Raw genomic sequence first — 15,053 nt, 5'->3', positions numbered from 1 at the left:
GACATTACATTATGAATGAAGTAATGGCTTAGTTTTTCACTGATTATTAATTACAACTGGTAGTTATTTTAAATTACTGACTAATTTATACTAATTAAGAAATAATTTATAATGAAGAAATAATTAAGGACACCACAAAGCATTTATATGTTAATTTCTAAGAAAACTAAGGACAGGTCATTTTGGTGAAATAGCAGTATTTATGACTGCTTATTGAAGTCATAGTAGTTGGTTTTTGTTCTTAAGAATTTGGGAATGTTGCTTAGTAGGAAATATTTCCAGCTGAAGTATTTAATAATATTTGAAATAGGTAATTTATTTTTTTATAGACACCTGCATATAGATGAATAAGTACATTAATATTTAAATATATAGAAAAAATAGTTTTCCTTTTTTTTTACTTTCAGTTATGCTTATCTCTTTTTCTAGTTTGACAATACAGAGTTATATGTACTTCAGATTTTTTTAGAGGTTGTTTAGGATGCTTAAACTTGGTGAAATATGATTTGCTTAGTATATACAGTTTGTTTTGATAAGATTCTCTGTGTACTCCTTGTATAGAAGTACTATACCTGCCTTTCTTTAAAAAAATGCTTCAGTATATGAAGTTCAGACAGTTTGTGTTGCATAACAAAATCATGACCCTGATTATTAGCAGTTACAAAATATGTCTCTTCTGCTAACCTTTGAGTTTTAAATACAAGACTCATTTCTTTAAGATACCAAAGAGCTAGTGATATTTTATATTTTAAATTTTTGTTTTGATGGCAGTTATACTTTGGTTAAATAATTCAGCAATTCAAAATAGATTTGAGTTGCTTAAGCTACGGTTAATGTCTGGAACACATAAGAGAAATAAAATTCATAATTACAAGTAATAATTTCTTCAATGAAAAGCCACATTTCACCTTTAAAAGTTCTATTTTTTAATTTTTTTAATAATACTGTTGAAGATTTGGGAAATGTCAGATTTTTGACCTTCATACACAAGTTTTTCTTATTAATCAGAAAGTAGAAGAAAAACCCCAAGTTTCTCACTTTTTTTCAGCACCCATATGTTTCTCTGTGTCTTATATAAGCAAAATCTTAAGTAAACATTGTGCAGAAATGTTTGTGGAAAATATTCTGTCTGTGATCAATTCTGTGAGGTTTTGTTCTGTCTGCTGAGCATGTTAGACTAGTTCAGTGCCATTGGTGTTTTTTTAATCCTATAAGTAAATACACTGTTTGTTTAATTTAACGCTGGAATGAATTACTAACGTTTTAGATTATGCTGTAAACTGGTTATAATTATATATATTCTAAGTAATTTACATAGATACTCTTAAGTCCTGTTTTATATTTAAGTCGCTTCTACTTATTGTATCTAGTACAGTTTTTTTACTGCCTATTTAATGAAGAATTCCAATTTATGTTTTGTTTACAGGGGTTAATTTTGAAAGCATGGCTTGATCTCACCTGTGGGAAGGAAACTCATATTAAAAAAGCTGTGAAATACTTTGATGAAGCACTGCAGGAGGGCAATGATGTTTTTGCACTGCTTGGTAAAGTAAGTTTATTTCACGATTTTAACTCTTCTTGAATGTCATATTAGTTTTGTAGAGTGATTAGAGAGATTCTGAGAAGAATTGTCTGTAGTGAGCTTGTTCAAGGTATAGAAATATAGCTCAGATCGTATAGGTACTTCAGGGTGTGTTAGACACCAATGTAAAAAAGAAAGGTATAGATTAAATGCAGTCAGTCTAAATGTATATTGAGGTTATGAATTTACTATATACACAAGAAAACCTTTCTATTCATGTATTTGTATGTACAAAATGAGGTTTCAAATCACCTGAAAATGTAAAAATAAGTGTGATCTCTTCCTTTTTGCATGGGACACCTATGCACGTTACAGAATTGCGGTTAGCCATGGCAAAAAAGTAGTAGTTAAACACTGTAGTGTGATCTTTTGTGAACACGGTTTTTTTTAGTTGTCATTAGTCTGTTTCAAGCATTTATTTTGATTATATTTCCTTAAAGGAGTGGTATGAATTGTCTTCTTCACATGTTTTTCTATTTCAGAGCATATTGGTTTGTTTATATCATAGACATTGTTACTCATTGACATAATGTTTGTTTTGTATTCTAAAGCTAAAGGCACAAAGAAATTGTTCAATGAATATTAAAAGGATAAAGTTCAGGAGAGCGTGCACAATGGTATCTAGTCAGGTGTGTGTTTGGCTGCATGTGGACCATTGAATTAGATTAACAGTATATGTGAAATTTAGTTACTGCAATTAGGTTTTAGACAGACAGCTATCTTTCTAGGGCTTAAGAGATTAACTCTCAGAAACTACTGTGTTCGAACCATTTCTGTCTTAAAAAGATGAAATAAAATGGCACAAATGGAACATGGTAAGTAAATTTAAAGCATCAAAACAAACCAGGGTTGAAGTCCTGATTTCTACTTGAATTAATTTAAAACTGTGATACTTGACATGAAGTAGTTTTGTATTTAGAGCACTCTGTAAATCACTTTACAGTTTAAAAATTGTTAATTCTGGCAACAACAGTTCCTTGTTGAGTGTGGGTTTTTACAAGGTATGTACCTCAGGACTTGAAAAGATATTTTATTAGTGGGTTGTGTTAAATATCCTAAAATTGTGAGACACTATACAAAGTTGTTTGAAAACTAATAAAACAATTTTATACTTCAGCTACATCTGTCTTTTTCTTGCTTGCAGCTGACTAGTAAGTTGTGAATGCTGCAATGAGCTTTATTACAGAGTGCTCACCACACATGCACCAGGCTTTACATATCATCTGTTGCTATTGGATTGGTGCAGTATGTCTCGTTCTGGTAGATATTGAGGTAAAGCTATTACGTAAGGAAAGATTTTTCTCTCACTAGCTCTTTTTCCTGGTTTCTGTATGAAAGAATCTTCTCACCTGTGTGAGTGTACAGGTTGTTGATATGGCTTCCCTTCCTTCCATTAGGCACAGTATTTTGAGGTGCGACAGAATTATTCAGGAGCTCTGGAAATTGTGAACCAGATAATTGCAAACTTCCCGAACTTCATTCCTGCTTTCATAAAGAAAATGAAGCTACAACTAGCCTTGCAGGACTGGGAGCAGACGGTTGAAACAGCGCACAGGTTGAGTAGGAAGTAGCACACCACTAAATTGTTTTCTTGCCATGTTTACACTCTAAGGACTCTTAGAAACAAAAGTGGATAGGTTTCCGTTCATTTTTAATGAATCTGAATTAGTTAAATCAGTTTTTTAAAAATAAATGTTAAGTAAATTAGGTTTTATTAGAACCCAGCCTTTCAATTCTGTGAGGATACTACATCAATACGTGAATCCATTTGGGATGGAAGAGGGCCTTTCTTTAGATAGGCATGGAGTAAGAGCTGTGCTTTCCGTTGAGAGCCATGATGAAAATGACTACACAATACAAGTTATCTGTTCTCATTTTAGGATAAAATAGATGATTGAGCAAAGGTTTTGTTTTGGTTTCTTCACATTCACTTTTTGTTTGGCTTTAGACTATTGCAGAAAGATGCCCTCAATTTAGAAGCCATAAGAATGGAAGCCCTGCATTATCTGTGCAGGGAAGGAAATATAACTGAGGTGAGTCTTCTTATTAGCAGAATGTTGAGCACAACACAGCTTTTGTAGGAACTAGATGCCACATGCACTGTTGTCTTTATGTCTTCTCATATACTTTTGTCTGGTCCTGTGCTACACTTCTTATCTGCAGAAGGAGTATATTCACCTATTCTGACTTGAATGGCTGCTCTAGATTATTCTTGAGGTGTTTTCTGGATGCCAAGGAAAAGAAAATTTTTAACCCCATCTTTCCAGAAAACAGGTATCAAGTCAAACAGAAGTCTCCACTAGACAGTTAATTGAATCATGTTGATTTGAATCAAAGCAAGCTTTTTTTGTTTAAATGCTCTTTTGATAAGTTCGTAAGTTATTGCAAGTCTTCCATTATTTTTAAGTATTTTATGAATTGAAATAAAGGAAATAATGAGGTCTTGTAGTGATAGATTTTTGGAAGCAGGTCAGTGTTAGTTATCAACAGTCTGTGATGTTAGACTGTATACCCTGTGTTTTGTTCACCGTATTTTGACAATTACTGTTTGTTTTTTTCAGCTCTAAGAATTCCACATAACTTCCTTCTACTTGCAAGATCCTTTTTCTTTTTTTGCACAGGGCCATATGCATGTATTTTGTACATGCATATGTGCTTGTGCCATTTTTCTGGAAATTTTAAAATACGTGGTCTAAATTGTAACCAAAAAAACATTCAATTTTTTTTCTCATTATGCAAAAATACTGGTATAATTTACATGGAGATTTAGCAAAAAAAGTGTTTTCAGTGTGTAGTAGGAGTTTTCAAGTTCTAGAAGAAAAGGTATTTTAGGTTGTTTAACATATTTTTAGTTATTTGAAGAACTCAGTCATTTGTCTATTTATAATCAAATTTAAGTTTTACTTAAGCGCAGTCATGGGAAATTTGGAGAAACAGTAAGAATTGATGACTCCAGTGAATCTGTCCAGGAAGGAAACTTGCTGGACATAGTAGAGTGTAAACTAAAGATTCTGGAGTAAAATGTCACATGTAACTAAGAGCCAAGTCTAGGAAAAAATTTAAAGGCCTGATTAGATTTAAACATGTTTCAGGTGCCTGCATCTAAAATCATATTAAAAAATTCTGTGTACCTGATTATTGTAAGCCCAGAAAATCACCTTAGGTGTTTTGAGAAACTGATGTTAAAAGTCTGAGCATCTGGAAGTGCTTCGTTTTTGAGCATGTGTGTCCATATCAATCCGAAGCCCAAACAGGATTCACAGGTCAGATTCCTTGAACTGTCTTGCTTTATGGGACTCTTCTTTTATATCAGACTTAGCTCAAGTCTTTCACCTTTTTTTAGAACATGGCTAGAAGACACATAATCTGCTTTATTGTTACTTTACTACTCCAGAGTATTTTCTTAGGAATTCTAAAGTCTTAACTCCTAGCCCTGAAAACCTCTGAATTTAAATTTCAAGATATTATTCCATGGTAAAAATGTGAGTAGTTTTTAGTGAAAATTCTTCAATTGTCCTAATCTGTTAATTCTTTCTATTAGTTATTTATATTTCCTTTCTCTCCAAGGCTTCGGCAAGACTGGGAGACCTAATTAAAGCACTGGATAGGTTAGAACCACATAATTCTCAGCTCTTCTGTAAAATGGCTTTAGCTTTCAGTAGAACAGTGAGTATGTTATTGTATGCAACTATCTATATATGCTGGTTTTTGTTTTATTTTCTGGTAGGCAGGTGTTAAATGTCTACTAAAAAGTAGAAGATTGCAGACAAATGAAATAGATTAACTCATGTAGCCTTTGGTAACCACATTCAGTATGAATTACAATACCGAAGCCATCTCATTCTAAAACTGGTTTTACTGCCTGCTTTTAAATTAGAAACAGGTTTGCAATGAAAATATTCAGATGTCTACCAATGATGTTCTTTATGTAGGAAAATGACAAGGTTAATCCCATAGCCTTGAAATTGAAGGTTTCTTTAGTCTCTGTATTTATCAGAAATGCTGTTAAGGAAGCATTCAAAGCAACTATCAACTATTCTTTGTTGTATAGCATTATATATATATGTTTCAATCCATCCCACTTTAAGGTAACTATTGTCATAGAATTACTACAGATTATATTATTTTTGTATGAGATGATGTTGTCTCAACTGCTACAGTATGTTCGGTGTGTTTCTGTAATTGAATCTGAAAACTAAGAAAAGCTTAAGGTTTAAAGATTGTTTTTACCATTAGTGTGGCCGGAACCAGCTCATCCTTCAACATACAAAAGCCTTAGTTGAAAGAGCATTTGATTTGGAATCTGACAATGCAGAATTTGCTACTGAACTTGGCTACCAAATGATTTTACAAGAGAAAGTGAAGGAAGCTTTAAAATGGTACAAGACTGCTATGACACTTGATGAAACAAGTGTTTCTGCACTAACTGGTAAGGTCTTATACTTTATTTTACTGAAATGCTTTTTTGATCAAGTTTTCCTACTACTGCTGCTAGGAAAATCTATAACTATTAGAACAGCACTGGACCGTACTTCCAGATTCATGTTGTGCTGTCTTCCCTGTAGCAACAGTTTCTCCTCACTGGATATGTCTTTTGGTCTTACTTTTTGAAAAGTGGATCTTTTCTAACAGAACTCTCAAAGTAATGGTAGGAACAGACATGTGTCTGTATTTTATTTATTGTTCTATTTTATTTCTGCAGTGCCTAGAAACTGGAGAACTCTTAGGCACTACAAAAATTAAAAAATCAAGGGCAGTTGATAGAATAAGCTGTCCATATCTACATTTGTGTCCAAATTAGATTGAAAAACATAGTCAAAACATCATACTTTAGATGCATGTTACATGAAAAAAACAAACCACTTTATAAAAAGTCCCATTGCTATCAAGAAAATGGAAGATAAAATATGCCATATTTGCTTGGCAGGTTTTCCCCTGTATTTTTTTCCCCTTGACTATGCCATTGCCTTAAACAGTATGAAAAATTTAGATGGTAGGAGTAGTTTGTGTGTGTTTTTATTTTGATTTCCTTCTTGTACTGGTTCTGAATTTAGAAGCTAAATGTTGTGGTTCTTCTGCTTAGTCTAGAACCAGTTGAAGATTTACTATTTCAAACTGCTTTGTAGCATTGCATCTATTAATGTATCAATCATGTATCATCTCCCCTAGGTTTTTCTAGGTGTGTGAAATTTGCATTATCATAAGTCTTGATCCATTCTTTCTTCTCATGTCACCGCTTTATGAAGAGGTTGAGGAGAGAAAAAGTTAATTCTGGCATACAAAGCATATGCTTGACTAGGAAGATGAATTGGCAATAAAGTCTTTAAATATGTTACAGGAATCATTCGTTGTCAGCTAATACAAGGACAATTGGAAGACGCAGAGCAGCAGTTGGAGTTTCTTAATGAAATTCAACAGTCTATTGGGAAATCTGGGGTAGGAGAGATCTTTCTTCATTAAATACTTTGATTACAATCTGAGCTGTGGTCTACTAGCTATTACATGTTCTGTATTTCAGTAACTCGTGCAGAGCATTCTTAATGGAATACTGTTAAATCTGAGTTTCAGTTTTTCTCCGTATCTGAGCAATGTGTTCCCTAACTTTGCAATGCAAGTCTGTTTGCTTACAGAGCAAAGCCATCACTGCTTTCCAACAATGCTTTATCTCTGAAGATAAGTTTGAAATGTCAGGGAGATATTATTTTCAGTATTTTGTGCTCAGACAAATATAGAGGGTCTTGCACAGATTAAAGGAATGAATCGATATCATAATCATCAGTGTCCTGTACAGTGAATATACTAAATGTCCTACAGTATTCCAAAATATAAAGAAGAAATGGCTAACATTAATAATTATTTAGTATTTTATGAGTAACAGATGAATGTATCTGGAACATGGAGAATGTTTGGGGGTTTTGTGTTTTTTTTCTGTAGGAATTATCTTTCTTGCGTGCAGTCCTAGCTATGAAAAAACATAAGAGACAAGAAGAAGTTATTGCCTTATTGAATGATGTTCTGGATACTCACTTTTCATCTTTGCATGGATTTCCTCTCGGTGTGGAATATTTTGAAAAACTAAACCCTGATTTCTTGCTAGAAATTATGAGAGAATACCTTAATTTTTGCCCAGCACAGGTAAGCAGCTGTAGATCTGTCTGAAAATGGGAATTATTTCATTTTGAGACCAGTTAATCAGGAAGCAAAAATATAGGAAATTTTTCCTCTTAAAATGTGAATTTATTTGAAGTAAGAGTGTGTTTTAAGATATTATACCACTATTTAATCAAAGTAATGATAAAAATACATCTCTTGTGATGTGAACAAGTTGCAGTAATGACAGCTGAGGAAACTTGGGATATTTATTTAATGCACTCTGTGTGTATATTTATACTTTCTTAGTATCTCTTAAGAAACTCTAACAATACAGTGAATAGAGGTATCTCATTGTGAAACTATGGTGTTCACACTGAACCCTCTTCATGAAATATTTTTGCTGGCTTAGGATATCTTTTCAATATACATATGTTCTTTCTTCATTTCGGTTCATTTTTTGTGTTGGTAAACATCAGTGGAATATTGCCTTTTTATATTACTTAGGTGGTTAATTTTCTGACTGAATTTTGTGCTAGTTTTGGGAACGTAGAACCTAATAAATTGAATGAGGACCTGACATCTTTAAAGTAGAAGAAACACATTTAAAATTTCTTTAAATAGTATCTTCCTTAAATGGATTATTCTTCTGAAATAGCTGGGAACTGACTTTTGTCATTCTGTCATTACTGGATTTCTAGCCTAATTATAGAACCTTTCCATAAATTTGTTTATATAGAGTTTTAAAATCTTAACAGGCAAACAAGTAGCTTTCCATTGTTATCATCCCACCATCTGTAATAAAATTATAATATTTGAAAGTCTAAAACATCAGTATGATATTTGTTTTTTTTTACTCCTAGCCTGCAAGTCCTGGTCAGTCTCCTTCACCACTTCTCAAGCACTGTGCTTCTGTTCTTGAAACTGTTGTGAAAACTGTGCCTGGTCTTCAACAAGCTGTCTTTTTAATTGCAAAAGTGAAGTACTTGTCAGGTAATAATTATATGAATGGTTAGTTATCCACCTCTTTAGTTTATTAAAGATAAAAAAATAATTTCACACATTTAAATCATAATGAATATTTTCCTTTCACTTCAGAACACTGTGTTACAGCTAAGTGAAGAATATTTGCATTTGCCTTTTTTGTAATTTATATGAGGTATCTTAATTGTACAGACACATAAATACAGTATTTTTTTATCTATTTCTTCCCAAAAAGTTCACTTTTTGGATGATTTACAGATGGAATAATGGGAAAATATCGTTCCTTTGACCTGCTTTTGATTTCACATCATAGCCACATAATACTTTGTATATGAGTTTAATCATTAAATGTAGACATTTATTTAAAAAAAAAATCAGTAAATAATAAATGTTTTGTATTTAACCTCTGCATTTCATGTCAACTGTTTTTTGCTTTTCCTTTTTTAACTTCCTAGGGGATATTGAAGCAGCCTATAGTAATCTACGTTACTGTCTGGAAAGGAATCCTTCTTATGCAGATGCACACTTATTGATGGCCCAGGTGTATTTGGCTCAAAATAATACTAAACTATGTTCTCAGTCCTTGGAACTTTGTTTAAGTTACAATTTTGAGGTGAGTTGAACAAAAGAATGAAACCATTTTATTCAGTCAGTCATCTGAATTGCATGGGTTTGGATCTAATAATTTTCAACGGAACTTTTTATGACTTCCACTACAAATTTAATATCTAAATGTTTATATAAACATGGTATCTGAATATTTATCAAAGAAGTGACCATAAAGACAAAGCTAATACCATATTACAACATGCTGAAATTGCTTGAAATACAAAAGAAAGAAATGGCAACTTTTCCTGAAATCTGTACTTAAATATTAAAAATATATAAACAGAATTTGTCATTTCATACTAACTTTGCAACAGTCTTTAGAAGCCAACATAGAAGAACTTGAAGAGTCATCCAATATTGTTTCCTGACTTTTTGCACAGATGTACAATTGCTAATGAAAATATGCACAGATACATGAGGGGATCAGAAGGGGTCTGTAGTTACCTCTTGACAATTCCTGATGCTTTAAGCACTCTAAGTATTAAAAGAGTAGCCATGTGCTATACTGTCTTCCATAAATGTCACATCTTTGTGCCTTTTTTCTGTCCCCTTAGGAGCAAATTTTGTAAATTGAGCACTGTATTAAAAAACATTACTGTTTTGCAGTGGTCCTCACCAGTTTTATTTCATGGGCTAATACATTGCAGTGTGGGATTTTTGATTTGTTTACATCAGTGGAACTTTATGTAGGATTAACACAGAGTTGAAAACACTTTACACATCACCCATTAAGTCAGAGTTGTGCCAAGTCTCTTGAGACTCCTTAGCTGAAAAGTGACAAACTACCATTTCCTCACAAATATATTCTCATCTTAGTTTCTTCCTCCAAGTGATATAAGAAACCTGAAGACTAATACCTAGTTGGGAGACACTGAGGTGCTTGCCACTTCATACACAGTTATATTACCCTTGCAGATACTTTCTTTTCATGTGAAGTATGTTTTATGAAGGTGGAGAAGTGGCAGGCAGGACTTGTGCTAAATAATGATTGCATAATTCCTTTAATTAATAGCCTGATAAACAGCAGTGTGGGAGATACTTGGAATCCCTTAAAATTCAGTCTAATTTAAAGTAAAACTGCAGGGAATGTTTTTCTATCCCAAAGTCTCGTCATATAATAGTTTTTCTTTTTTAATTGAAGACTTACTCGATTGCTAGTTTGCATACTCTGAACATTCTTTTCAGAAGTAAATCACTGAAATAGAAATTGTATATATTTGGAGAAAAAAAGGATGAAAGCCAGTCTTTAAAAAAAAGTCTTGCAAGGGGTTTGAATACTATATATAAAGTAAAATTTGGAAACTCTTTATGTTATATTTTTTGTAGGTGAGAGAACATCCCATTTATCACTTAATTAAGGCCCAAACCCAGAAGAAGATGGGAGAATTGTCAGAAGCTATTAAAACCTTACAGATGGCAAAGAACTTGCCTGGAATGAGAAAACCTACTGCTTCCTCAAAAACAAAAGGAAAAAGTATTGAAATTGATGCAAGTGATCGTGTGTCTGTATTCCTAGAGTTGGTAGAAGCTCATCGTTTGAATGGAGAACCGGTAAGATGGCAAACTTGTTGAGTTGGAAAACACACCTGAAAACAGCTTCCTCTTCCCATTGACAGAAGAGTCTGTTCTCATTAGTTCAGAATAGAAAACCATCACTTCTTTTACCAAGAGGACTTGCTTAGTAAAATTTTTAGCATGTGAATATCTGACTAGGAAACTTGTACCTTAAATTCTACAGAGGAAAAAAACCCACCTGCTTTCAGGTGCTCAATTTTAAGCCTACAAAACCCCTTTAATTTATACTATTGATGTTCATTTGGTGGGATATAGATTTCCTGTTTTGTGATCGGAATGCTATTAGCAATATTTTTGGATCATATCCTTATCTTTGTGTAGCAACATTGTTACTATCAGCAGTATCTGGATGAACAGTAGAATACTACATATGTTTAAGAATATAAGAGAAGCCATACAGTCATGTAGTCATATCATCCTGCTCAAAACAGGACCTGTTAGAGCAAAGTGCTAAAGACATCATCTAGTTGAAGTTTGAGCATGATTTGTATATATGCAACACAAATGTTCTTTTCTTTATTTACAAAATAGAGAGAAAAAACACTATAGCAAATCAAATGGATACTATGGCTTGGGTTTTCTGTGGTTTTTTGGTTGGTTTGTGTAATGCCCTAAATACTCACCGGCTTATGATATCTTTATTTTTGACTGTTCAATAATGGGAAATAAATTAATTTTATTGTTTTTATTGTTTGCAGCATGAAGCTGCTATAGTACTCCAAGATGCCATTAATGAGTTTTCTGGAACTCCTGAGGAACTAAGAGTTGTGATTGCAAATGCAGATCTGGCAATTGCTCAAGGAGATGTTGAACATGCCTTGACTATGCTCCGAAATATTACACCTGAACAACCTTACTTTGTACAAGCTAAAGAAAAAATGGCAGATATTTATCTTCAATATAGGAAAAATAAGAAGTTATATGCTGCCTGCTATAGGTAAAAGTTTGTGGTGTGCATATATAGTTTCCTAGATGTTTAATGATAGCATGGTGAGCTCGTTTTTTCTCTCTACTACAATAAATCAGAATTATTTAGTGACATGAATTCATTTGACTAAGTGTGGTAACATTTAAAGGGTAATTGGAATTCTTACTTTAAAAGATCATTCAGATTTTTTTTGCTTTATTTTCAGAAATAAAAACTAAAATCTGCAGAGGATAAAATTGTTGTGCCCGTCTGTTGTTTAGATTCCAGTACTAACATGTTAAATATTGAGCAAGGTTTTGTCTTCTGTTTCCAGTGACCTAGTAGAAAAACTGCCAAATGCTCATACTTTTCTTCTTCTTGGTGATGCATACATGAATATTCAAGAGGTAAGTGCTTGCATGAGATGAATGAAGTTGGAGTGTTCCTTGACTTTGTCTAATTGAAACAGTGTGGCATGCTGACTCGATTTGTAATTGGCAAACAGAAACTGCTTTAGGATGTAAAACAAACAAACAAATTATTAGCTACAATGTAACTATAAATTCAAAGCAAAACTACTAAAACTGCATTTTTTCTAGAAACTGAGCGGGTGAAAGTCAAGGAGGGAATTTTATCTAGAAGGATGCTGACTTAATTATCTAGAGCGAGAGCTAAATTAAAATCAGAAAGGAGTTGAAGATGTGTAGAATTGTTCTGAAGTTTAAAATCATTCTAGGTTATATAGTTCTCATGCTGATGGTTTTTATTTAAAAGTTTTAAATTATATAGTTCCTATACATTTTTTTACATCCTTTGCTTTCTTGGTGAACTGGAAATGTTCCTTGGTATTTGTAGAAGACAATGTAGTCAAGTAGACCTAGGAATTTGAGGGATACAGGTGTATATTCATATGTTAAAAGAATAGATTGAGTTAGGACAAGCAACTGATAATTTAGATTACTAGTTTGGGGATTTATAAGTGATTAGTGGTTGTTTATTTATTAGTGCTTGTGTATAATTTTCTCCTTAATGAAGAATTATCACACAAAGTAGAATTTGTTTGATCTGCTATAACATGGCTAGAGGGGAGAAATGGATGATCATCCCACAGTAACACATTTGCCTCTTTGTTAACTAGTGACAAATAGTAGTAATAAAATTTCAGTGGAAAAAGAATGAGGTTAATTCAAACTCATTTGTTTGCTAAGTTCTCTCTGTATTTTGTTTTAGCATGGAAATGTTAATTTACATGAGCTTTATACTTACTGCAATTTTATAGTGACCATTCTTCTCTTAGAAGTATTGTACCTTATAAATCAGTACTACTTGGCAGTCACTCCTGGAGTTGTTACCAGATTTTGTTTTCTTCGTATGCTTTTTATCTTAATCCTTGACTTACGTGTGTTTATATTTTACTGTTGAAGCCTGATGAAGCCATAGAAGTGTATGAGCAGGCCTTGAAGAAAAATCCAAAGGATCCATGTCTAGCAAGTAAAATTGGAAAAGCCCTAATCAAAACACATAACTACTCAAAGGTATTCCATAAGTACTGTATTAGGTTAGTTGAGTGCTGTGTCCGTTATTGTCAACATGTGGGCTTTGCCTGACAGGTTGGGTAGAAGAAATACTCTACTTCACAGTGCTAAACCAGACATTTTATCCTGAAAATAAGTATGTAGATCCCCTTCACATCATCTTGCCAAAGGCAAAGTTGGTGGACCCACACATGGGTGGATTCAAATCCGTTCAATTGTAGTTCAGGTGACTTGCAGTTTCTCTGGGTTTGGGCCTGCACTCAAAACCATTGACCCAGTTTTGCTACATCTCCTAGCATTAACACTGAGTAGGATGGTAGTAATAGAAGCTTTAGCTTCTTGTTCTAGGAAAAACAGAAAACAAAGTTTGGGGAAAACTTGCAGAAGCAAATGATTTTATTTGGGGAACCTCAAGCTACTAGAGAGTGCATTCAAAGTGTGCTTTGTGTTTTCAGTGGTATCATTTTCACTTGCTTCTGTTTAGGTCAATATGGGGAAAATATTCTTCCTTTGTACACACTGCAACAGAACTTTATAACTCTAGTCTGACTGGAATTTACAACTTCAGCAGCTAATGAAAATGTAGTTTAATTGGCAGTGATCCTGTCTAAGATAGAATGTGATAATGTGGTTAGCTATGTAAATGCATGCTGATCAAAATGTGGGCTCTAGTTATTCTATTTGTCTTTAATTTGGCATTACATTTTTGGAAGCCTTGAACTTGCAACTAAATAGCATTTTTAATATGATATTTATTAGAAATTACTTGGCTACAAGAGAAATAAAGAAAGTAAAGGAAATTCTTAAGCAACACATCATTAAATACCTAAGTAACAAGATTGTTGTCTTTAAGGTTTGTCTTTAAATTATACGCAGATTTTTGCGTCTTCCTTTTAGGCAATCAGTTACTATGAGGCTGCACTGAGAAGCGGTGAACAGAATTTCCTTGGCTATGATTTGGCTGAGCTTTTAATGAAACTGAAGCAGTATGAAAAGGCAGAAAAAGTACTTCAACAAGCTTTAGATCATGAGCCTGGTAGGACTGTTATTAATTCACAGCAAAACGTACAATTTCTACTGTTATTTGTGTTTTCTGCATGATTCTAAGGAGTAAAAGAGTTCCATGCAAACTTCTCTTTGAACTGTTCAGCACAGGAGACTATTACGTGTCAAGCACTCTAAACTAAACTTCACTTACATTTAAATATGTTTTGCCAGGACTTTTAAACTTCGAATATCTGTGATAAATGAAGTCAGTAATGCAATAGCAGAACTCCACACATGCAAGGTTCTTTCTCTTCTGTGCTAACAAATGTTCTGATTCTGAATTGATCAAGTATAGATGAGTCAATCCTGCTGTTAGGGAATGGTTGTTTAGGTGGTAAATACTATTCAATATCCTGTAGAGCAAAGAGATTGAACTGGTTGAAGATGTTGTTCAGGATCCCCCTTTTACATGTTAGGAATATTAACTTAAAAGTTGAAACTTCTGGATTTTTTTCCCCTTGTTTTTGTTAAAAGGCAATTAAGAAGTTTTAAGCTGTTTAGTTGAACTATAGCCTTAATTAAGGAAATCTTTTTGCAGTGGTTTAATTACATTTGTTAACCTTTGAGGCTATCTGAATATGAAAACAGTATTATCAAGTCTTATTACTAGTCCATTCTGTAAGTTTTTCTTATGTCACTATTTTCTGGTTTTTTTCATGCTTTGCAAAGGAGTGTTGGTTTTCTGTCTTGTTTACTTCTTACTGAAAAAATTCTCCAATTTAAT

The 15,053-nt window shown here is 33.2% G+C and overlaps 1 protein-coding gene across 2 annotated transcripts in view; it reads left to right on the top strand.

The window, feature by feature from the left end:
* The window catches only part of TTC21B (tetratricopeptide repeat domain 21B), a 34,937-nt gene that overhangs the window by 3,199 nt on the left and 16,685 nt on the right, over nucleotides 1-15,053 (top strand). For both annotated transcript variants that reach the window (XM_051787365.1, XM_051787366.1), the window contains 14 exons: nucleotides 1,427-1,549; nucleotides 2,980-3,137; nucleotides 3,531-3,615; nucleotides 5,150-5,248; nucleotides 5,819-6,011; nucleotides 6,921-7,018; nucleotides 7,517-7,717; nucleotides 8,536-8,665; nucleotides 9,112-9,269; nucleotides 10,592-10,816; nucleotides 11,539-11,777; nucleotides 12,082-12,154; nucleotides 13,172-13,282; nucleotides 14,180-14,318. In XM_051787365.1, the coding sequence (XP_051643325.1) occupies nucleotides 1,427-1,549; nucleotides 2,980-3,137; nucleotides 3,531-3,615; nucleotides 5,150-5,248; nucleotides 5,819-6,011; nucleotides 6,921-7,018; nucleotides 7,517-7,717; nucleotides 8,536-8,665; nucleotides 9,112-9,269; nucleotides 10,592-10,816; nucleotides 11,539-11,777; nucleotides 12,082-12,154; nucleotides 13,172-13,282; nucleotides 14,180-14,318 (2,032 nt within the window). The remainder of the gene's footprint in view (nucleotides 1-1,426; nucleotides 1,550-2,979; nucleotides 3,138-3,530; nucleotides 3,616-5,149; nucleotides 5,249-5,818; nucleotides 6,012-6,920; nucleotides 7,019-7,516; nucleotides 7,718-8,535; nucleotides 8,666-9,111; nucleotides 9,270-10,591; nucleotides 10,817-11,538; nucleotides 11,778-12,081; nucleotides 12,155-13,171; nucleotides 13,283-14,179; nucleotides 14,319-15,053) is intronic.

This window comes from Manacus candei, unplaced genomic scaffold (genome assembly GCF_025592945.1).
Source record: "Manacus candei isolate 608988 ecotype Guabito, Panama unplaced genomic scaffold, ASM2559294v1 h1tg000023l, whole genome shotgun sequence".
Classification (NCBI taxonomy): Eukaryota; Metazoa; Chordata; class Aves; order Passeriformes; family Pipridae; genus Manacus; species Manacus candei.
Note: the sequence above shows the minus strand (reverse complement) of the source record. Positions and strands in the feature narration are given on the sequence as shown.